General features: G+C 44.7%; 1 protein-coding gene across 4 annotated transcripts in view; it reads right to left on the reverse strand.

Annotated features, from left to right (window-relative positions):
• Window positions 1-1,612: 1,612 nt before the first annotated feature.
• HAO2 (hydroxyacid oxidase 2) overlaps window positions 1,613-25,671 on the reverse strand; it is a 321,468-nt gene continuing 297,409 nt past the window's right edge. For all 4 annotated transcript variants that reach the window (XM_073668731.1, XM_073668729.1, XM_073668730.1 and 1 more), the window contains exons 4-8: window positions 4,833-5,116; window positions 3,638-3,856; window positions 3,172-3,330; window positions 3,021-3,090; window positions 1,613-2,905 (exon numbers count right to left, since the gene is read on the reverse strand). In XM_073668731.1, coding sequence (XP_073524832.1) covers window positions 2,850-2,905; window positions 3,021-3,090; window positions 3,172-3,330; window positions 3,638-3,856; window positions 4,833-5,116 — 788 coding nt within the window. In that variant the 3' untranslated portion in view covers window positions 1,613-2,849. The remainder of the gene's footprint in view (window positions 2,906-3,020; window positions 3,091-3,171; window positions 3,331-3,637; window positions 3,857-4,832; window positions 5,117-25,671) is intronic.

A 25,671-nucleotide genomic window follows, 5' to 3' on the forward strand; every position in this document is an offset into this window, starting at 1 on the left:
TAGAGCCGGTTATTACACTAGTAATGTCTGACGTCGAGATTATTCTAGAGCCGGTTATTACACTAGTAATGTCTGACGTCTAGATTATTATAGAGCCGGTTATTACACTAGTAATGTCTGACGTCGAGATTATTCTAGAGCCGGTTATTACGCTAGTAGTGTCTGACGTAGAGATTATTCTAGAGCTGGTTATTACACTAGTAGTGTCTGACGTGGATATTATTCTAGAGCCGGTTATTACACTAGTAATGTCTGACGTGGATATTATTCTAGAGCTGGTTATTACACTAGTAATCTCTGACGTCTAGATTATTCTAGAGCTGATTATTACACTAGTAATGTCTGACGCAGAGATTATTCTAGAGCCGGTTATTACACTAGTAACGTCTGCCGCAGAGATTATTCTAGAGCTGGTTATTACACTAGTAATGTCTGACGTAGAGATTATTCTAGAGCCGGTTATTACACTAGTAACGTCTGACGCAGAGATTATTCTAGAGCTGGTTATTACACTAGTAATGTCTGACGTAGAGATTATTCTAGAGCCGGTTATTACACTAGTAATGTCTGACGCAGAGATTATTCTAGAGCCGGTTATTACACTAGTAACGTCTGACGCAGAGATTATTCTAGAGCTGGTTATTACACTAGTAATGTCTGACGCAGAGATTATTCTAGAGCCGGTTATTACACTAGTAATGTCTGACGTAGAGATTATTCTAGAGCCGGTTATTACACTAGTAATGTCTGACGTAGAGATTATTCTAGAGCCGGTTATTACACTAGTAATGTCTGACGTGGAGATTATTCTAGAGCCGGTTATTACACTAGTAATGTCTGACGCAGAGATTATTCTAGAGCCGGTTATTACACTAGTAATGTCTGACGTGGAGATTATTCTAGAGCCGGTTATTACACTAGTAATGTCTGACGTAGAGATTATTCTAGAGCCCGTTATTACACTAGTAATGTCTGACGTGGAGATTATTCTAGAGCCGGTTATTACACTAGTAATGTCTGACGCAGAGATTATTCTAGAGCCGGTTATTACACTAGTAACGTCTGCCGCAGAGATTATTCTAGAGCCGGTTATTACACTAGTAATGTCTGACGTGGAGATTATTCTAGAGCCGGTTATTACACTAGTAATGTCTGACGTGGAGATTATTCTAGAGCCGGTTATTACACTAGTAATGTCTGACGTAGAGATTATTCTAGAGCCGGTTATTACACTAGTAATGTCTGACGTGGAGATTATTCTAGAGCCGGTTATTACACTAGTAATGTCTGACGTAGAGATTATTCTAGAGCCGGTTATTACACTAGTAATGTCTGACGTAGAGATTATTCTAGAGCCGGTTATTACACTAGTAATGTCTGACGATTATTCTAGAGCCGGTTATTACACTAGTAATGTCTGACGATTATTCTAGAGTTAGTGTTTGTAGTAGAGACGATCTTAGGATGTTCTAGATTTAGCTGTTGCCTATTCTAGACTGGCCATGTCTCTTGCAGCCTGTTTTATAGCCCCCGGAGTATAAGTGCCCCCAGTAATGAGGATTCCCTTTCAGTAATTAATGCCGTTTCATCTCCGCTCGTCTATTTCACCATCTTGTGCGGTTCTAGATTCCGAGTTTTATTTGAAATAAAATCGTTAATATTCGTGAGACCTAGGACCTGGCGATGGCGGCGGTCTGGATGTGGCGGCTGTGGGAGGCTCGCACCAAGTAAGAGCTAGATGTATTGGAGAATCTCCAGATAATCAGATACTGCAGGTCCATTAGTCAAGAACTGATCCAGACGTGAAGAATCAGAAGAAAGATAGTGGCAGCGAATTATAACTCCGTGCCTCTCGGACAACAAGGGGTTAATGTGAAAGGGGGCTGCACTCTCCCTGGATGCAGGGGGCTGCACTCTCCCTGGATGCAGGGGGCTGCACTCTCCATGGATGCAGGGGGCTGCACTCTCCATGGATGCAGGGGGCTGCACTCTCCATGGATGCAGGGGGCTGCACTCTCCATGGATGCAGGGGGCTGCACTCTCCCTGGATGCAGGGGGCTGCACTCTCCCTGGATGCAGGGTGCTGCACTCTCCCTGGATGCAGGGGGCTGCACTCTCCCTGGATGGAGGGGGCAGCACTCTCCCTGGATGGAGGGGGCTGCACTCTCCCTGGATGCAGGGGGCTGCACTCTCCCTGGATGCAGGGGGCTGCACTCTCCCTGGATGGAGGGGGCAGCACTCTCCCTGGATGGAGGGGGCTGCACTCTCCCTGGATGGAGGGGGCTGCACTCTCCCTGGATGGAGGGGGCTGCACTCTCCCTGGATGCAGGGGGCTGCACTCTCCCTGGATGCAGGGGGCTGCACTCTCCCTGGATGCAGGGGGCTGCACTCTCCCTGGATGCAGGGGGCTGCACTCTCCCTGGATGCAGGGGGCTGCACTCTCCCTGGATGGAGGGGGCTGCACTCTCCCTGGATGCAGGGGGCTGCACTCTCCCTGGATGCAGGGGGCTGCACTCTCCCTGGATGCAGGGGGCTGCACTCTCCCTGCATGCAGGGGGCTGCACTCTCCCTGCATGCAGGGGGCTGCACTCTCCCTGGATGGAGGGGGCTGCACTCTCCCTGGATGGAGGGGGCTGCACTCTCCCTGGATGCAGGGGGCTGCACTCTCCCTGGATGGAGGGGGCTGCACTCTCCCTGGATGGAGGGGGCTGCACTCTCCCTGGATGGAGGGGGCTGCACTCTCCCTGGATGGAGGGGGCTGCACTCTCCCTGGATGGAGGGGGCTGCACTCTCCCTGGATGCAGGGGGCTGCAGATCCAGGTTTTCTTCCATCCCCGTCAGCGCCATCTTCAGAGCTTGGAGAAGTGGATGAGGTTTCGGTTGATCTCAGACACGTTGCGGCAGCCTGTGGAGCAGAATGGAGAAGTGAGAGATCCCAGGGAGACTCCTGTAATCCAGAATCCAAAGATCTGACGATCCGGCATTAAACTAACAATCCCAGTGGATCCCGGCTGCCTCACCGGAGAGCGCCATGGACAGGCGGAACTCGTCAGCCAGGATCTGCAGCACCCCGCGGACGCCTTCTTCTCCCTGGTGTAAGACAGAAGCCGGGTAATGGCTGCACCCCAATACCTGCTGCACGGTGGAGCGGCCGTGAGGAGGGTCTCCTACCTTGTATGCGAGACCCCACACAATGGGGCGGCCAATGAACACGCACTTGGCTCCCAGGGCCAACGCCTTCAGGACGTCGCTCCCTGTCCGGATCCCCCCGTCTATATACACCTCAATGCGACCCTGCACCGCGTCCACCACCTCCGGCAGGGCGTCAATCTGTGGACACAACCAAAGCCCTGGGGGGTCATAGGTGCCGCACGTCATATCTGGTGTCTTTACTGGGGGGTCGCAGTCTTATACTGGGGGGCTCTATGGGTACAGACCACCGGCGGGGGGTGACAGGGGCTGCTGGTAGCAACAAATTCATTGCAAGGCTACAAAATGAAGAGCAGGAAAGTACAAAGACACAGCTGAAAGCAGCACGCTGCAGTGTAAAGCATTAGGGATGGATGAAGCAGAAGCATGCGATATAATGGGGACTCCAGACGACCACTGACTCCACCTTATAAAGTGCGGTACACACCGTGGCCAGCTCCCCGTCCAGCTGCCGGCCGCCGTGGTTGGACACGATGATTCCCTGCACTCCATGTTCCACTGCCAACTCCGCGTCCTCCTTGGTCAGAATCCCTTTGATGATGATTGGCAGCCGAGTCAGACTTCTCAGCCAATGAACATCCTTCCAACTAATTGACGGGTCCAGAGTGTTCACTGGGACCCCATAATTATCGGGGCCACAGTGTTCCTGACAAAAGATCCAGAAACACAGCAATGATTGTTAGGGACACAATAAGAAAGCCCACCAGACACCAGGGACACCATAAGAAAGCCCACCAGACACCAGGGACACCATAAGAAAGCCCACCAGACACCAGGGACATAATAAGAAAGCCCACCAGACACCAGGGACACAATAAGAAAGCCCACCAGACACCAGGGACACAATAAGAAAGCCCACCAGACAGCAGGGACACAATAAGAAAGCCCACCAGACACCAGAGACACAATAAGAAAGCCCACCAGACACCAGGGACACAATAAGAAAGCCCACCAGACACCAGGGACATAATAAGAAAGCCCACCAGACACCAGGGACATAATAAGAAAGCCCACCACACACCAGAGACACAATAAGAAAGCCACCAGACACCAGGGACACAATAAGAAAGCCCACCAGACACCAGGGACATAATAAGAAAGCCCACCAGACACCAGGGACACAATAAGAAAGCCCACCAGACACCAGGGACATAATAAGAAAGCCCACCAGACACCAGGGACACAATAAGAAAGCCCACCAGACACCAGGGACACAATAAGAAAGCCCACCCGACACCAGGGACACAATAAGAAAGCCCACCAGACACCAGGGACATAATAAGAAAGCCCACCAGACACCAGGGACATAATAAGAAAGCCCACCACACACCAGAGACACAATAAGAAAGCCCACCAGACACCAGGGACACAATAAGAAAGCCCACCAGACACCAGGGACACAATAAGAAAGCCCACCAGACACCAGGGACACAATAAGAAAGCCCACCAGACAGCAGGGACACAATAAGAAAGCCCACCAGACACCAGGGACACAATAAGAAAGCCCACCCGACACCAGGGACACAATAAGAAAGCCCACCAGACACCAGGGACACAATAAGAAAGCCCACCAGACAGCAGGGATATAGTTATAAATGCAAGAAGAATAAGGTGACATTTACCTCGAAAACTCCCTCAAAGTTCTTCACCTTGAGGTGCGGAGGGAGTCGGAAGTTGTTGCGGATGTCGCTCCTCCTCTTGCCGGTGTATGGGACGTCCACAGTGAGGACCAGAGCCTCGAATCCCAGCGCCTCCACCCGGCGCACCAGCTGCTCCGACAGCTTACGGTCCCGGTAGACGTAGAGCTGGAACCAGCGGAAACCATTGGGGGCGGCGGTGACTATCTCCTCCACGGAGCAGGTGGAGTAGGTGCTGGCCACATAGCACAAGTTCAGAGTCTCTGCCGCTGGAGAACAGAAGAGTGGGAAGGAAATCCACGTCATGTGAGATAAGCCACGTGCAGGGCTAGCAGAAGAGGCAACCAACCATCCTCCACCCCGGGACCACCAGGGAGGCAACCATATCACCACCCCCGGACCACTAGGGACACAACCATATCACTACCCCCGGACCACCAGGGACGCAGCCATACCACTACCCCCGGACCACCAGGGACGCAGCCATATCACTACCCCCGGACCACCAGGGACGCAGCCATATCACCACCCCCGGACCATCAGGGAGGCAGCCATACCACTACCCCCGGACCACAGGGACGCAGCCATACCACTACCCCCGGACCACCAGGGACGCAGCCATATCACCACCCCCGGACCACCAGGGACGCAGCCATATCACTACCCCCGGACCACCAGGGACGCAGCCATACCACTACCCCCGGACCACCAGGGACGCAGCCATATCACTACCCCCGGACCACCAGGGACGCAGCCATATCACTACCCCCGGACCACAGGGACGCAGCCATATCACTACCCCCGGACCACAGGGACACAACCATATCACTACCCTGGGACCACCAGGGACGCAGCCATATCACTACCCCCAGACCACCAGGGACGCAGCCATATCACTACCCCCGGACCACCAGGGACGCAGTCATATCACTACCCCCAGACCACCAGGGACGCAGCCATATCACTACCCCCAGACCACCAGGGACGCAGCCATATCACTACCCCCAGACCACCAGGGACGCAGCCATATCACTACCCCCGGACCAGAGGGACACAACCATATCACTACCCCCAGACCACCAGGGACGCAGCCATATCACTACCCCGGGACCTCAGGGACACAACCATATCACTACCCCCGGACCACCAGGGACGCAGCCATATCACTACCCCCGGACCACCAGGGACGCAGTCATATCACTACCCCCAGACCACCAGGGACGCAGCCATATCACTACCCCCGGACCACCAGGGACGCAGTCATATCACTACCCCCGGACCACCAGGGACGCAGTCATATCACTACCCCCGGACCACCAGGGACGCAGCCATATCACTACCCCCGGACCACAGGGACGCAGCCATACCACTACCCCCGGACCACAGGGACGCAGCCATACCACTACCCCCGGACCACCAGGGACGCAGCCATATCACCACCCCCGGACCACCAGGGACACAACCATATCACTACCCCGGGACCACCAGGGACACAACCATATCACTACCCCCGGACCACCAGGGACGCAGCCATATCACTACCCCCGGACCACAGGGACGCAGTCATATCACTACCCCCGGACCACCAGGGACGCAGCCATATCACTACCCCTGGACCACAGGGACGCAGCCATATCACTACCCCCGGACCACAGGGACGCAACCATATCACTACCCCCGGACCACAGGGACGCAACCATATCACTACCCCCGGACCACAGGGACGCAACCATATCACTACCCCCGGACCACCAGGGACGCAGCCATATCACTACCCCCGGACCAGAGGGACACAACCATATCACTACCCCCGGACCACAGGGACGCAGCCATACCACTACCCCCGGACCACCAGGGACGCAGCCATATCACTACCCCCAGACCACCAGGGACGCAGCCATATCACTACCCCCGGACCACAGGGACGCAACCATATCACTACCCCCGGACCACCAGGGACACAACCATATCACTACCCCCGGACCACAGGGGCGCAACCATATCACTACCCCCGGACCACCAGGGACGCAGCCATATCACTACCCCCGGACCACCAGGGACGCAGCCATATCACTACCCCCGGACCACCAGGGACGCAGCCATATCACTACCCCCGGACCACCAGGGACGCAGCCATACCACTACCCAACACAGAGAACTAACATCAATCAGCAGAACGACGGAGGCACAGCAGCTCCTGAGAGCGGTCATGGTTTACACCGGAGCCTAATACCCGGCAGAAATCAGCCGGAAATAGTGATGTGGACGATATATGGACTATAGAGTTATATACAGCGCCTTGAGAAAGTCTTCACACCCCGTGACCTTTTCCACATTCCACCACATGTACATGTATGTTATTTTATTGGGATTTTCTGTGATACAAAGTAACAAGTATCTGTGACGCATAAAGAGCTCACTGATTATATTACACATAGAAATCTGATAACTCTGCCGTACATTAGTATCCAGCCCGAGTCAGTACTTTGTAGGACCACCTGTCACTGCTGCAGTCTTTTGGGGTCTGTCTCTCCCACCTCTCGCTGCAGTCTTTTGGGGTCTGTCTCTCCCCCTTTCTCTGCAGTCTTTTGGGGTCTGTCTCTCCCACCTCTCGCTGCAGTCTTTTGGGGTCTGTCTCTCCCACCTCTCGTTGCAGTCTTTTGGGGTCTGTCTCTCCCACCTCTCGCTGCAGTCTTTTGGGGTCTGTCTCTCCCACCTCTCGCTGCAGTCTTTTGGGGTCTGTCTCTCCCACCTTTCTCTGCAGTCTTTTGGGGTTGGTCTCTCCCACCTTTCTCTGCAGTCTTTTGGGGTCTGTCTCTCCCACCTTTCTCTGCAGTCTTTTGGGGTTGGTCTCTCCCACCTTTCTCTGCAGTCTTCTGGGGTTGGTCTCTCCCACCTTTCTCTGCAATCTTTTGGGGTCTGTCTCTCCCACCTTTCTCTGCTGCAGTCTTTTGGGGTCTGTGTCTCCCACCTCTCGCTGCAGTCTTTTGGTGTCTGTGTCTCCCACCTTTCGCTGCAGTCTTTTGGGGTCTGTCTCTCCCACCTTTCTCTGCTGCAGTCTTTTGGGGTCTGTGTCTCCCACCTCTTGCTGCAGTCTTTTGGGGTCTGTCTCTCCCACCTTTCTCTGCTGCAGTCTTTTGGGGTCTGTGTCTCCCACCTTTCTCTGCTGCAGTCTTTTGGGGTCTGTGTCTCCCACCTTTCGCTGCAGTCTTTTGGGGTCTGTCTCTCCCACCTTTCTCTGCTGCAGTCTTTTGGGGTCTGTCTCTCCCAACTCTTGCTGCAGTCTTTTGGGGTCTGTCTCTCCCACCTTTCTCTGCTGCAGTCTTTTGGGGTCTGTCTCTCCCACCTTTCTCTTCTGCAGTCTTTTGGGGTCTGTCTCTCCCACCTTTCTCTGCTGCAGTCTTTTGGGGTCTGTGTCTCCCACCTTTCTCTGCAGTCTTTGGGGTCTGTCTCTGCACCTTTCTCTGCTGCAGTCTTTTAGGGTCTGTGTCTCCCACCTTTCTCTGCAGTCTTTTGGGGTCTGTCTCTCCCACCTTTCTCTGCTGCAGTCTTTTGGGGTCTGTCTCTCCACCTCTTGCTGCAGTCTTTTGGGGTCTGTCTCTCCCCCTTTCTCTGCAGTCTTTTGGGGTCTGTCTCTCCCACCTCTCGCTGCAGTCTTTTGGGGTCTGTCTCTCCCCTTTTCTCTGCAGTCTTTTGGGGTCTGTCTCTCCCACCTTTCTCTGCAGTGTTTTGGGGTCTGTCTCTCCCACCTCTCGCTGCAGTCTTTTGGGGTCTGTCTCTCCCACCTCTCGTTGCAGTCTTTTGGGGTCTGTCTCTCCCACCTCTCGCTGCAGTCTTTTGGGGTCTGTCTCTCCCACCTCTCGCTGCAGTCTTTTGGGGTCTGTCTCTCCCACCTTTCTCTGCAGTCTTTTGGGGTTGGTCTCTCCCACCTTTCTCTGCAGTCTTTTGGGGTCTGTCTCTCCCACCTTTCTCTGCAGTCTTTTGGGGTTGGTCTCTCCCACCTTTCTCTGCAGTCTTCTGGGGTTGGTCTCTCCCACCTTTCTCTGCAGTCTTTTGGGGTCTGTCTCTCCCACCTTTCTCTGCTGCAGTCTTTTGGGGTCTGTGTCTCCCACCTCTTGCTGCAGTCTTTTGGGGTCTGTCTCTCCCACCTTTCTCTGCTGCAGTCTTTTGGGGTCTGTGTCTCCCACCTCTTGCTGCAGTCTTTTGGTGTCTGTGTCTCCCACCTTTCGCTGCAGTCTTTTGGGGTCTGTGTCTCCCACCTTTCGCTGCAGTCTTTTGGGGTCTGTCTCTCCCACCTTTCTCTGCTGCAGTCTTTTGGGGTCTGTCTCTCCCAACTCTTGCTGCAGTCTTTTGGGGTCTGTCTCTCCCACCTTTCTCTGCTGCAGTCTTTTGGGGTCTGTCTCTCCCACCTTTCTCTTCTGCAGTCTTTTGGGGTCTGTCTCTCCCACCTTTCTCTGCTGCAGTCTTTTGGGGTCTGTGTCTCCCACCTTTCTCTGCAGTCTTTGGGGTCTGTCTCTGCACCTTTCTCTGCTGCAGTCTTTTAGGGTCTGTGTCTCCCACCTTTCTCTGCAGTCTTTTGGGGTCTGTCTCTCCCACCTTTCTCTGCTGCAGTCTTTTGGGGTCTGTCTCTCCACCTCTTGCTGCAGTCTTTTGGGGTCTGTGTCTCCCACCTTTCTCTGCTGCAGTCTTTTGGGGTCTGTCTCTCCCTCCTTTCTCTGCTGCAGTCTTTTGGGGTCTGTCTCTCCCACCTTTCCCTGCTGCAGTCTTTTGGGGTCTGTGTCTCCCACCTTTCTCTGCAGTCTTTGGGGTCTGTCTCTCCACCTTTCTCTGCTGCAGTCTTTTGGGGTCTGTCTCTCCCACCTTTCTCTGCAGTCTTTTGGGGTCTGTCTCTCCCACCTTTCTCTGCAGTCTTTTGGGGTCTGTCTCTCCCACCTTTCTCTGCAGTCTTTTGGGGTCTGTCTCTCACACCTCTTGCTGCAGTCTTTTGGGGTCAATCTCTCACACCTCTTGCTGCAGTCTTTTGGGGTCTGTCTTTCCACCTCTTGCTGCAGTCCTTTGGGGGTCAGTCTCCCCCACCTTTCTCTGCTGCAGTCTTTTGGGGTCTGTCTCTCCCACCTTTCTCTGCAGTCGTTTGGGGTCTGTCTCTCCCACCTTTTGCTGCAGTCTTTTGGGGTCTGTCTCTCCCACCTTTTGCTGCAGTCTTTTGGGGTCTGTCTCTCCCACCTTTCTCTGCTGCAGTCTTTTGGGGTCTGTCTCTCCCACCTTTCTCTGCAGTCTTTTGGGGTCTGTCTCTCCCACCTTTCTCTGCAGTCTTTTGGGGTCTGTCTCTCCCAACTCTTGCTGCAGTCTTTTGGGGTCTGTCTCTCCCAACTTTTGCTGCAGTCTTTTGGGGTCTGTGTCTCCCACCTTTCTCTGCTGCAGTCTTTTGGGGTCTGTCTCTCCCACCTTTCTCTGCTGCAGTCTTTTCGGGTCTGTCTCTCCCACCTCTCGCTGCAGTCTTTTGGGGTCTGTCTCTCCCACCTCTTGCTGCAGTCTTTTGGGGTCTGTCTCTCCCACCTCTTGCTGCAGTCTTTTGGGGTCTGTCTCTCCCACCTTTCTCTGCTGCAGTCTTTTGGGGTCTGTCTCTCCCACCTTTCTCTGCTGCAGTCTTTTGGGGTCTATCTCTCCCACCTTTCTCTGCTGCAGTCTTTTCGGGTCTGTCTCTCCCACCTTTCTCTGCTGCAGTCTTTTGGGGTCTGTCTCTCCCACCTTTCTCTTCTGCAGTCTTTTGGGGTCTGTCTCTCCCACCTTTCTCTGCTGCAGTCTTTTGGGGTCTGTGTCTCCCACCTTTCTCTGCAGTCTTTGGGGTCTGTCTCTGCACCTTTCTCTGCTGCAGTCTTTTAGGGTCTGTGTCTCCCACCTTTCTCTGCTGCAGTCTTTTGGGGTCTGTCTCTCCCACCTTTCTCTGCTGCAGTCTTTTGGGGTCTGTCTCTCCCACCTTTCTCTGCTGCAGTCTTTTGGGGTCTGTCTCTCCCACCTTTCTCTGCAGTCTTTGGGGTCTGTGTCTGCACCTTTCTCTGCTGCAGTCTTTTGGGGTCTGTGTCTCCCACCTTTCTCTGCAGTCTTTTGGGGTCTCTCTTTCCACCTTTCTCTGCTGCAGTCTTTTGGGGTCTATCTCTGCACCTTTCTCTGCTGCAGTCTTTTGGGGTCTGTCTCTCCCCCTTTCTCTGCAGTCTTTTGGGGTCTGTCTCTCCCACCTTTCTCTGCAGTCTTTTGGGGTCTGTCTCTCCACCTTTCTTTGCTGCAGTCTTTTGGGGTCTGTCTCTCCCACCTTTCTCTGCTGCAGTCTTTTGGGGTCTGTCTCTCCCACCTCTCGCTGCAGTCTTTTGGGGTCTGTCTCTCCACCTCTCGCTGCAGTCTTTTGGGGTCTGTCTCTCCCACCTTTCTCTGCAGTCTCTTGGGGTCTGTCTCTCCCACCTCTTGCTGCAGTCTTTCGGGGTCTGTCTCTCCCACCTTTCTCTGCTGCAGTCTTTTGGGGTCTGTCTCTCCCACCTCTTGCTGCAGTCTTTTGGGGTCTGTCTCTCCCACCTCTTGCTGCAGTCTTTTGGGGTCTGTGTCTCCCACCTTTCTCTGCTGCAGTCTTTTGGGGTCTGTCTCTTCCACCTCTCGCTGCAGTCTTTTGGTGTCTGTCTCTCCCACCTCTCGCTGCAGTCTTTTGGGGTCTGTCTCTCCCACCTCTCGCTGCAGTCTTTTGGGGTCAGTCTCTCCCACCTCTCGCTGCAGTCTTTTGGGGTCTGTCTCTCCCACCTTTCGCTGCAGTCTTTTGGGGTCTGTCTCTCCCACCTTTCTCTGCGGCAGTCTTTTGGGGTCTGTCTCTCCCACCTTTCTCTGCAGTCTCTTGGGGGTCTGTCTCTCCCGCTTTGCACATCTAGAGGTGACATTTTGCCCCGTCTTCTTTGCACTCTCGCTCTCGCTCAGTGATCGGATGGAGACCTTTGTGATCAGTAATTTTCCCGTCTTGTCACATTTTCTCTGGGATTTGGGTCTGGACTGTGACTGCGCCGTTCACACACAGGAATATGCTCTGATCTAAACCCTCCATTGTAGCTCTGCAGGATGTTGAGGGTCGTTGTCCTGCTGGAAGGTGAACCTACGCCCGGTCTCAGGTCTCCTGCGGCTTCTCACAGGTTTTCCTCCAGGATTGTCCTGTATTTGGCTCCATCTATCTCCCCATCACCTCTGATCAGCTTCTCTGCCCCTGCTGGAGATAAGTCTCCCCACAGCAGGATGCTGCCACCACCATGTGTGACGGTGGGGATGGTGTTTTCTGGGTGATGTGCAGTGTTAGTTTTCCGTCACACATAGGGTTTTACATTTAGCCCATTACTTCTCCTTTGGTCTCTTCTTACCCTTCCTCCACATGCTCGCTGTGTCCCCTACATGGGACTTCTTATGACTTTCACAAATGTCTACTTCTCTAATTAGAGCTCTCCTTGTAGGGATGTCATTTTCGGTGGACGGCCATGTCTTGATAGGTTTGCAGTTCTGCCATACTCCTTGCATTTTTGGATGATGGATTGATGCTCCATGAGATGTTGGGCTATTTTTTATAACCTAACCCTGCTTTACTCTTTCCCACAGCTTTATTCCTGACCTGTCTGGTGGGCTCCTTTGTTTTCATCTTTATTCCTGACCTGTCTAGTGGGCTCCTTTGTTTTCATCTTTATTTCTGACCTGTAGTTATACTGAGAAGAATCACACCCAGGTGGACGCAATGTACGAATCATGTGACTTCTGGAGGCGATTGGTCACTCGGTGTTATTTAGGGACATCAGACTGCAGGGGGTTGAATACTAATGCACCTCACAATGTGCAGATTTATATTTGTTAAATAATTAGTAAACCACATAATTTCCTTTAACCTTCACAAATACTTGTTACTTTGTGTTGTATCAGAAAAAATCCAAAATAATTGTGTATTTACCTGTCATAACCTGGGTATCTCCTGTATATAATTATATATATGTACAGCTGATATAACCTGGGTATCTCCTGTATATAATTATATATGTACAGCTGCTATAACCTGGGTATCTCCTGTATATAATTATATATGTACAGCTGGTATAACCTGGGCATCTCCTGTATAAAATTATATATGTACAGCTGGTATAACCTGGGCATCTCCTGTATATAATTATATATGTACAGCTGGTATAACCTGGGCATCTCCTGTATATAATTATATATGTACAGCTGGTATAACCTGGGTATCTCCTGTATATAATTATATATATGTACAGCTGATATAACCTGGGCATCTCCTGTATATAATTATATATGTACAGCCGGTATAACCTGGGCATCTCCTGTATATAATTATATATGTACGGCTGATATAACCTGGGCATCTCCTGTATATAATTATATATGTACAGCTGGTATAACCTGGGTATCTCCTGTATATAATTATATATATGTACAGCTGATATAACCTGGGCATCTCCTGTATATAATTATATATATGTACAGCTGATATAACCTGGGCATCTCCTGTATATAATTATACATGCACAGCCGGTATAACCTGGGCATCTCCTGTATATAATTATATATGTACAGCTGGTATAACATGGGCATCTCCTGTATATAATTATATATGTACAGCTGGTATAACCTGGGCATCTCCTGTATATAATTATATATGTACAGCTGGTATAACCTGGACATCTCCTGTATATAATTATATATGTACAGATGGTATAACCTGGACATCTCCTGTATATAATTATATACGTACAGCTGGTATAACCTGGGCATCTCCTGTATATAATTATATATGTACAGCCGGTATAACCTGGGTATCTCCTGTATATAATTGTATATGTACAGCCGGTATAACCTGGGCATCTCCTGTATATAATTATATATGTACAGCTGGTATAACCTGGACATCTCCTGTATATAATTATATATGTACAGCTGGTATAACGTGGGCATCTCCTGTATATAATTATATATGTACAGCTGGTATAACCTGGGCATCTCCTGTATATAATTATATATGTACAGCCGGTATAACCTGGGTATCTCCTGTATATAATTATATATGTACAGCCGGTATAACCTGTGCATCTCCTGTATATAATTATATATGTACAGCTGGTATAACCTGGACATCTCCTGTATATAATTATATATGTACAGCTGGTATAACCTGGGCATCTCCTGTATATAATTATACATGTACAACTGGTATAACCTGGACATCTCCTGTATATAATTATATATGTACAGCTGGTATAACCTGGACATCTCCTGTATATAATTATATATGTACAGCTGGTATAACCTGGGCATCTTCTGTATATAATTATATATGTACAGCTGGTATAACCTGGGCATCTCCTGTATATAATTATATATGTACAGCTGGTATAACCTGGACATCTCCTGTATATAATTATACATGTACAACTGGTATAACCTGGGTATCTCCTGTATATAATTATACATGTACAGCTGATATAACCTGGGTATCTCCTGTATATAATTATACATGTACAGCTGATATAACCTGGGTATCTCCTGTATATAATTATACATGTACAGCTGGTATAACCTGGGTATATCCTGTATATAATTATATATGTACAGCTGGTATAACCTGGGTATCTCCTGTATATAATTATATATGTACAGCTGGTATAACCTGGGTATCTCCTGTATATAATTATATATGTACGGCTGATATAACCTGGGCATCTCCTGCATATAATTATATATGTACAGCTGCTATAACCTGGGATCTCCTGTATATAATTATATATGTACAGCTGGTATAACATGGGCATCTCCTGTATATAATTATATATGTACAGCTGGTATAACCTGGGTATCGCCTGTATATAATTAAATATGTACATGTACAACTGGTATAACCTGGGCATCTCCTGTATATAATTATAAATGTACAGCTGGTATAACCTGGACATCTCCTGTATAGAATTATACATGTACAGCTGATATAACCTGGGTATCTCCTGTATATAATTATATATGTACAACTGGTATAACCTGGGCATCTCCTGTATATAATTATATATGTACAGCTGGTATAACCTGGGCATCTCCTGTATATAATTATATATGTACAGCTGGTATAACCTGGGTATCTCCTGTATAGAATTATACATGTACAGCTGATATAACCTGGGTATCTAGTGTATATAATTATATATGTACAACTGGTATAACCCGGGCATCTCCTGTATATAATTATATATGTACAGCCGGTATAACCTGGGAATCTCCTGTATATAATTATAAATGTACAGCTGGTATAACCTGGGTATCTCCTGTATATAATTATATATGTACAGCTGGTATAACCTGGGTATCTCCTGTATATAATTATAAATGTACAGCTGGTATAACCTGGGTATCTCCTGTATAGAATTATATATGTACAGCTGGTATAACCTGGGTATCTCCTGTATATAATTATACATGTACAGCTGGTATAACCTGGGTATCTCCTGTATATAATTATATATGTACAGCTGGTATAACCTGGGCATCTCCTGTATATAGCTATATATGTACAGCTGGTACAACCTGGGATCTCCTGTATATAATTATATATGTACAGCTGGTATAACCTGGGCATCTCCTGTATATAATTATATATGTACAGCTGGTATAACCTGGGCATCTCCTGTATAAAATTATATATGTACAACTGGTATAACCTGGGCATCTCCTGTATATAATTATATATGTACAGCTGATATAACCTGGGCATCTCCTGTATATAATTATACATGTACAGCTGGTATAACCTGGGTATCTCCTGTATATAATTATATATGTACAGCTGGTATAACTTGGGCATCTCCTGTATATAGCTATATATGTACAGCTGGTACAACCTGGGATCTCCTGTATATAATTATATATCTACAGCTGGTATAACCTGGACATCTCCTGTATATAATTATATATGTACAGCTGGTATAACCTGGATATCTCCTGTATATAATTATATATGTACAGCTGATATAACCTGGGCATCTCCTGTATATAATTATACATGTACAGCTGGTATAACCTGGGTATCTCCTGTATATAATTATATATGTACAGCTGGTATAACCTGGGCATCTCCTGTATATAGCTATATATGTACAGCTGGTACAACCTGGGATCTCCTGTATATAATTATATATCTACAGCTGGTATAACCTGGACATCTCCTGTATATAATTATATATGTACAGCTGGTATAACCTGGGCATCTCCTGTATATAATTATACATGTACAGCTGGTATAACCTGGGCATCTCCTGTATAAAATTATATATGTACAACTGGTATAACCTGGGCATCTCCTGTATATAATTATATATGTACAACTGGTATAACCTGGGCATCTCCTGTATATAATTATATATGTACAACTGGTATAACCTGGGCATCTCCTGTATATAATTATATATGTACAGCTGCTATAACCTGGGCATCTCCTGTATATAATTATATATGTACAGCTGGTATAACGTGGGCATCTCCTGTATATAATTATATATGTACAGCTGGTATAACCTGGGCATCTCCTGTATATAATTATATATGTACAGCCGGTATAACCTGGGTATCTCCTGTATATAATTATATATGTACAGCCGGTATAACCTGTGCATCTCCTGTATATAATTATATATGTACAGCTGGTATAACCTGGACATCTCCTGTATATAATTATATATGTACAGCTGGTATAACCTGGGCATCTCCTGTATATAATTATACATGTACAACTGGTATAACCTGGACATCTCCTGTATATAATTATATATGTACAGCTGGTATAACCTGGACATCTCCTGTATATAATTATATATGTACAGCTGGTATAACCTGGGCATCTCCTGTATATAATTATATATGTACAGCTGGTATAACCTGGGTATCTTCTGTATATAATTATATATGTACAGCTGGTATAACCTGGGCATCTCCTGTATATAATTATATATGTACAGCTGGTATAACCTGGACATCTCCTGTATATAATTATACATGTACAACTGGTATAACCTGGGTATCTCCTGTATATAATTATACATGTACAGCTGATATAACCTGGGTATCTCCTGTATATAATTATACATGTACAGCTGATATAACCTGGGTATCTCCTGTATATAATTATACATGTACAGCTGGTATAACCTGGGTATATCCTGTATATAATTATATATGTACAGCTGGTATAACCTGGGTATCTCCTGTATATAATTATATATGTACAGCTGGTATAACCTGGGTATCTCCTGTATATAATTATATATGTACGGCTGATATAACCTGGGCATCTCCTGCATATAATTATATATGTACAGCTGCTATAACCTGGGATCTCCTGTATATAATTATATATGTACAGCTGGTATAACATGGGCATCTCCTGTATATAATTAAATATGTACATGTACAACTGGTATAACCCGGGCATCTCCTGTATATAATTATATATGTACAGCCGGTATAACCTGGGAATCTCCTGTATATAATTATAAATGTACAGCTGGTATAACCTGGGTATCTCCTGTATATAATTATATATGTACAGCTGGTATAACCTGGGTATCTCCTGTATATAATTATAAATGTACAGCTGGTATAACCTGGGTATCTCCTGTATAGAATTATATATGTACAGCTGGTATAACCTGGGTATCTCCTGTATATAATTATACATGTACAGCTGGTATAACCTGGGTATCTCCTGTATATAATTATATATGTACAGCTGGTATAACCTGGGCATCTCCTGTATATAGCTATATATGTACAGCTGGTACAACCTGGGATCTCCTGTATATAATTATATATGTACAGCTGGTATAACCTGGGCATCTCCTGTATATAATTATATATGTACAGCTGGTATAACCTGGGCATCTCCTGTATAAAATTATATATGTACAACTGGTATAACCTGGGCATCTCCTGTATATAATTATATATGTACAGCTGATATAACCTGGACATCTCCTGTATATAATTATATATGTACAGCTGATATAACCTGGGCATCTCCTGTATATAATTATACATGTACAGCTGGTATAACCTGGGTATCTCCTGTATATAATTATATATGTACAGCTGGTATAACTTGGGCATCTCCTGTATATAGCTATATATGTACAGCTGGTACAACCTGGGATCTCCTGTATATAATTATATATCTACAGCTGGTATAACCTGGACATCTCCTGTATATAATTATATATGTACAGCTGGTATAACCTGGATATCTCCTGTATATAATTATATATGTACAGCTGATATAACCTGGGCATCTCCTGTATATAATTATACATGTACAGCTGGTATAACCTGGGTATCTCCTGTATATAATTATATATGTACAGCTGGTATAACCTGGGCATCTCCTGTATATAGCTATATATGTACAGCTGGTACAACCTGGGATCTCCTGTATATAATTATATATCTACAGCTGGTATAACCTGGACATCTCCTGTATATAATTATATATGTACAGCTGGTATAACCTGGGCATCTCCTGTATATAATTATACATGTACAGCTGGTATAACCTGGGCATCTCCTGTATAAAATTATATATGTACAACTGGTATAACCTGGGCATCTCCTGTATATAATTATATATGTACAACTGGTATAACCTGGGCATCTCCTGTATATAATTATATATGTACAACTGGTATAACCTGGGCATCTCCTGTATATAATTATATATGTACAGCTGCTATAACCTGGGCATCTCCTGTATATAATTATATATGTACAGCTGGTATAACGTGGGCATCTCCTGTATATAATTATATATGTACAGCTGGTATAACCTGGGCATCTCCTGTATATAATTATATATGTACAGCCGGTATAACCTGGGTATCTCCTGTATATAATTATATATGTACAGCCGGTATAACCTGTGCATCTCCTGTATATAATTATATATGTACAGCTGGTATAACCTGGACATCTCCTGTATATAATTATATATGTACAGCTGGTATAACCTGGGCATCTCCTGTATATAATTATACATGTACAACTGGTATAACCTGGACATCTCCTGTATATAATTATATATGTACAGCTGGTATAACCTGGACATCTCCTGTATATAATTATATATGTACAGCTGGTATAACCTGGGCATCTCCTGTATATAATTATATATGTACAGCTGGTATAACCTGGGTATCTTCTGTATATAATTATATATGTACAGCTGGTATAACCTGGGCATCTCCTGTATATAATTATATATGTACAGCTGGTATAACCTGGACATCTCCTGTATATAATTATACATGTACAACTGGTATAACCTGGGTATCTCCTGTATATAATTATACATGTACAGCTGATATAACCTGGGTATCTCCTGTATATAATTATACATGTACAGCTGATATAACCTGGGTATCTCCTGTATATAATTATACATGTACAGCTGGTATAACCTGGGTATATCCTGTATATAATTATATATGTACAGCTGGTATAACCTGGGTATCTCCTGTATATAATTATATATGTACAGCTGGTATAACCTGGGTATCTCCTGTATATAATTATATATGTACGGCTGATATAACCTGGGCATCTCCTGCATATAATTATATATGTACAGCTGCTATAACCTGGGATCTCCTGTATATAATTATATATGTACAGCTGGTATAACATGGGCATCTCCTGTATATAATTATATATGTACAGCTGGTATAACCTGGGCATCTCCTGTATATAATTATACATGTACAACTGGTATAACCTGGACATCTCCTGTATATAATTATATATGTACAGCTGGTATAACCTGGACATCTCCTGTATATAATTATATATGTACAGCTGGTATAACCTGGGCATCTCCTGTATATAATTATATATGTACAGCTGGTATAACCTGGGTATCTTCTGTATATAATTATATATGTACAGCTGGTATAACCTGGGCATCTCCTGTATATAATTATATATGTACAGCTGGTATAACCTGGACATCTCCTGTATATAATTATACATGTACAACTGGTATAACCTGGGTATCTCCTGTATATAATTATACATGTACAGCTGATATAACCTGGGTATCTCCTGTATATAATTATACATGTACAGCTGATATAACCTGGGTATCTCCTGTATATAATTATACATGTACAGCTGGTATAACCTGGGTATATCCTGTATATAATTATATATGTACAGCTGGTATAACCTGGGTATCTCCTGTATATAATTATATATGTACAGCTGGTATAACCTGGGTATCTCCTGTATATAATTATATATGTACGGCTGATATAACCTGGGCATCTCCTGCATATAATTATATATGTACAGCTGCTATAACCTGGGATCTCCTGTATATAATTATATATGTACAGCTGGTATAACATGGGCATCTCCTGTATATAATTATATATGTACAGCTGGTATAACCTGGGTATCGCCTGTATATAATTAAATATGTACATGTACAACTGGTATAACCTGGGCATCTCCTGTATATAATTATAAATGTACAGCTGGTATAACCTGGACATCTCCTGTATAGAATTATACATGTACAGCTGATATAACCTGGGTATCTCCTGTATATAATTATATATGTACAACTGGTATAACCTGGGCATCTCCTGTATATAATTATATATGTACAGCTGGTATAACCTGGGCATCTCCTGTATATAATTATATATGTACAGCTGGTATAACCTGGGTATCTCCTGTATAGAATTATACATGTACAGCTGATATAACCTGGGTATCTAGTGTATATAATTATATATGTACAACTGGTATAACCCGGGCATCTCCTGTATATAATTATATATGTACAGCCGGTATAACCTGGGAATCTCCTGTATATAATTATAAATGTACAGCTGGTATAACCTGGGTATCTCCTGTATATAATTATATATGTACAGCTGGTATAACCTGGGTATCTCCTGTATATAATTATAAATGTACAGCTGGTATAACCTGGGTATCTCCTGTATAGAATTATATATGTACAGCTGGTATAACCTGGGTATCTCCTGTATATAATTATACATGTACAGCTGGTATAACCTGGGTATCTCCTGTATATAATTATATATGTACAGCTGGTATAACCTGGGCATCTCCTGTATATAGCTATATATGTACAGCTGGTACAACCTGGGATCTCCTGTATATAATTATATATGTACAGCTGGTATAACCTGGGCATCTCCTGTATATAATTATATATGTACAGCTGGTATAACCTGGGCATCTCCTGTATATAATTATATATGTACAGCTGATATAACCTGGGCATCTCCTGTATATAATTATATATGTACAGCTGATATAACCTGGGCATCTCCTGTATATAATTATATATGTACAGCTGGTATAACCTGGGCATCTCCTGTATATAGCTATATATGTACAGCTGGTACAACCTGGGATCTCCTGTATATAATTATATATGTACAGCTGGTATAACCTGGGCATCTCCTGTATATAATTATATATGTACAGCTGGTATAACCTGGGCATCTCCTGTATATAATTATATATGTACAGCTGGTATAACCTGGGCATCTCCTGTATATAATTATATATGTACAGCTGATATAACCTGGGCATCTCCTGTATATAATTATACATGTACAGCTGGTATAACCTGGGTATCTCCTGTATATAATTATATATGTACAGCTGGTATAACTTGGGCATCTCCTGTATATAGCTATATATGTACAGCTGGTACAACCTGGGATCTCCTGTATATAATTATATATGTACAGCTGGTATAACCTGGACATCTCCTGTATATAATTATATATGTACAGCCGGTATAACCTGGACATCTCCTGTATATAATTATATATGTACAGCTGGTATAACCTGGACATCTCCTGTATATAATTATATATGTACAGCCGGTATAACCTGGGCATCTCCTGTATATAATTATATATGTACAGCTGGTATAACCTGGACATCTCCTGTATATAATTATATATGTACAGCTGGTATAACCTGGGCATCTCCTGTATATAATTATACATGTACAGCTGGTATAACCTGGGCATCTCCTGTATAAAATTATATATGTACAACTGGTATAACCTGGACATCTCCTGTATATAATTATATATGTACAGCTGGTATAACCTGGACATCTCCTGTATATAATTATATATGTACAGCCGGTATAACCTGGACATCTCCTGTATATAATTATATATGTACAACTGGTATAACCTGGGCATCTCCTGTATATAATTATATATGTACAACTGGTATAACCTGGGCATCTCCTGTATATAATTATATATGTAGAATCATAGAATCATAGAATCATAGAATGGTAGAGTTGGAGGGGACCTCCTGGGTCATCTGGTCCAACCCCCGGCTCAAAGCAGGATTCACTAGATCATCTCAGACAGATGTCTGTCCAGCCTCTGTTTGAAGACGTCCATTGAAGGGGAACTCACCACCTCTCGTGGCCGCCTGTTCCACTCATTAATCACCCTAACTGTCAAAAAGTTTTTTCTAATATCTAATCTGTGTCTCCTCCCATTCAGTTTCATCCCATTGCTTCTAGTCTTTCCTTGTGCAAATGAGAATAAAGATGATCCTTCTACAATGTGACAGCCCTTGACATATTTGTAGACAGCTATTAAGTCTCCTCTCAGTCTTCTTTTTTGCAAGCTAAACATTCCCAAATCCTGCAACCGTTCCTCATAGGACATGGTTTGCAGACCAGTCACCATTCTGGTCGCTCTTCTCTGAACTTGCTCCAGTTTGTCTATGTCTTTTTTAAAATGTGGTGCCCAAAACTGTACACAGTATTCCAGATGAGGTCTGACCAAAGAGGAGTAAAGACCGATAATGACTTCACGTGATCTAGACTGTATGCTTCTGTTAATACATCCCAGAATTGTATTTGCCTTTTTTGCTGCTGCATCACACTGTTGACTCATGTTGAGTCTATGATCTATTAGTATACCTAAGTCTTTTTCACATGTACTGTTGCTTAGCTCTATTCCTCCCATTCTGTATATGCTTTTTTCATTTTTATTGCCCAGATGTAGTACTTTGCATTTTTCCCTGTTATAAACCATTCTGTTGGTTGCTGCCCACTGCTCCAGTTTATTTAGGTCTTTTTGAATCCTCTCTCTCTCTTCTCTAGTATTAGCTATCCCTCCTAGCTTTGTGTCATCAGCAAATTTAATCAGTTTACCCTCAATTCCTTCATCTAAATCATTGATAAAGATGTTGAACAATACAGGTCCCAGGACGGAGCCCTGTGGTACCCCACTTGAGACATTCATCCAGCTGGATGTGAAGCCATTTACAACCACCCTTTGAGTCCGATCACTAAGCCAGTTATGAATCCACCTAACAGTTGCCTGGTCCATTGCATACTTGGTCATTTTTTCAATAAGGATGGTGTGAGATACTTTGTCAAATGCTTTGCTGAAGTCAAGATATACTATATCTACAGCATTTCCCTGATCCACCCAGTCAGTGATTCTGTCATAGAAGGAAATTAAGTTAGTCTGACATGACTTGTTAGTTACAAACCCATGCTGACTCTGGTTAATCACTTCATTCTTATCCATGTACTTACATACATGTTGTTTAATAATTTGTTCAAAGATCTTTCCTGGTATAGAAGTCAGACTCACCGGCCTATAGTTCCCTGGGTCCACCTTCTTCCCCCTTTTTGAAGATAGGAACAACATTTGCTCTTCTCCAGTCTTCTGGGACTTCTCCTGTTCTCCAAGAATTTTCAAAGATTATGGAGAGTGGTTCTAAAATTTCTTCTACGATCTCCTTCAGTACTCTGGGGTGTAATTCATCTGGACCTGGAGACTTGAACTCATTTATGTTAGCTAAATATTCCCTCACAATCTTTCTGTTTACAGATAACTTGGATTCCTCTATTCCTCTAAAAGGACAGTGAAGATCAGTTGATATTACATTTTCTTTCTGAGAGAAAACAGATGCAAAATAGGAATTAAAAAGTTCGGCCTTCTCAACATCCTCTCTTACCATTTCTCCATTTTCATCCTGTAAAAATCCTATAGCATCTTTGACTTTTCTTTTACTTTTGACATACCCCCAAAATCCTTTTTTATTGCTTTTGACATCTCTTGCAAGCCTTAATTCATTGTCAGCTTTAGCTAACCTGATACGTGCCCTGCAGGATCTGCAGACTGCATTATAATCTTCTTTAGATATGCCTCCCTCTTTCCATTTAATAAACATTTCTTTCTTTCTTTTTAGCATGTGTTTAAGTTCTGTGTTCATCCATCCTGGTTTCCTTAAATGCTTCCCATTCTTCCTACTTTTCGGGATTGTTAACGATTGTGCTTTGAGAATCTCATTTTTAAATATTTCCCATCCTTCCTGGACATTTTTGTCCTTAAGGACATCCAGCCATTGGATCCCTCCTATTCTCTTTCTGAGTCTCTTAAAATCTGCCTTTCTAAAATCTAACCTTGAAGTTTGAGTCTTCACATGTCTTCCTCCTCTAGTTATCCAAAATTCTATAATAGCATGATCGCTGCCTCCTAGGGTCCCAGCCACCTTTACCTCCTCAACCATTTCCTCCTTGTTTATAAGGATTAGATGCAAAGTAGCAGATCCCCTTGTTTTCTCCCCTACCTTTTGGAAGATAAAGTTGTCAGCAAGAGAGGATAAGAATTTGCTTGACCTGTTAGTTTTACTTGAGAGAGATTCCCAACAAATGTCTGGATAGTTGAAATCTCCCATGACCACTACGTCATATTTTTTGGAGAACTTGGTCATTTGATACATAAAGAGTTCATCCATATCTTCAGCTTGCCCAGGTGGCCTGTAGTAAATGCCTACAATGGTGTCCTTTCCGTTGTTCTCTCCTTGTATTCTTACCCAAACAGTTTCCACAGAACTCCCAGTCTCTGAAGCTTCAATCTCTGTGCAGATATTCGCTTTTCTAACATACAATGCAACACCTCCTCCTCGTTTATCAAGTCTGTTTCTTGCAAATAAGTTGTATCCTTTTAGCCTTTTATTCCAATCATGTGTATCGTCCCACCAAGTTTCAGTGATTCCAATGACATCATATTCCTTTTCCTGCATTAGTAGTTCCAATTCTCCTTGTTTGTTGCCCATGCTTTGTGCATTTGTATAAAAACATTTTAGTTTGTGATTGGTTTCTCTTCCTCCCATATTTTTATTATTTAAATTGTTTTGTCTTTGTTCTTTCTTTCCACTTCCAGTAGCAGAGATCTCAATAGTATTTGTCGGCTGTATGGCTTTTTCTGGCCTTTTGCTTCCCTTCCCACATTGTTCTGGTATAAAGCTCTCCTGATGAGTGTAGCAAGGCGACTTCCAAATACATGTTTTCCAGTCTTCGTAAGGTGCACCCCATCTCTAGCAAGTAGTCCATCGTATAGGTAATTCATTCCGTGATCCAGAAATCCAAATCCTTGTTGACGGCACCATCGACGTAGCCAGTTGTTCACCTGTAGAATCTTATTCCACCTCATTGTTCCATGGCCATCCACTGGGAGGATGGATGAGAAGACCACCTGCGCTCCCAATTCTTTCACTTTCTTGCCTAAGTCTTCAAAGTCACTGCAGATGGTTTCCAGGTCCTTTCTTGCGGTGTCATTTGTCTCCACATGTATTAGCAGGAATGGGTAGTGATCTGTAGGTCTGAAGAGTCTTGATATCCTGTCAGACACATCTTTAATTTTTGCTCCTGGAAGACAGCACATTTCTCTTGAGGTTA

This window comes from Phyllobates terribilis, unplaced genomic scaffold, assembly GCF_046119375.1.
Source record: "Phyllobates terribilis strain yellow unplaced genomic scaffold, ASM4611937v1 Scaffold_2__4_contigs__length_985480577, whole genome shotgun sequence".
Lineage (NCBI taxonomy): Eukaryota > Metazoa > Chordata > Amphibia > Anura > Dendrobatidae > Phyllobates > Phyllobates terribilis.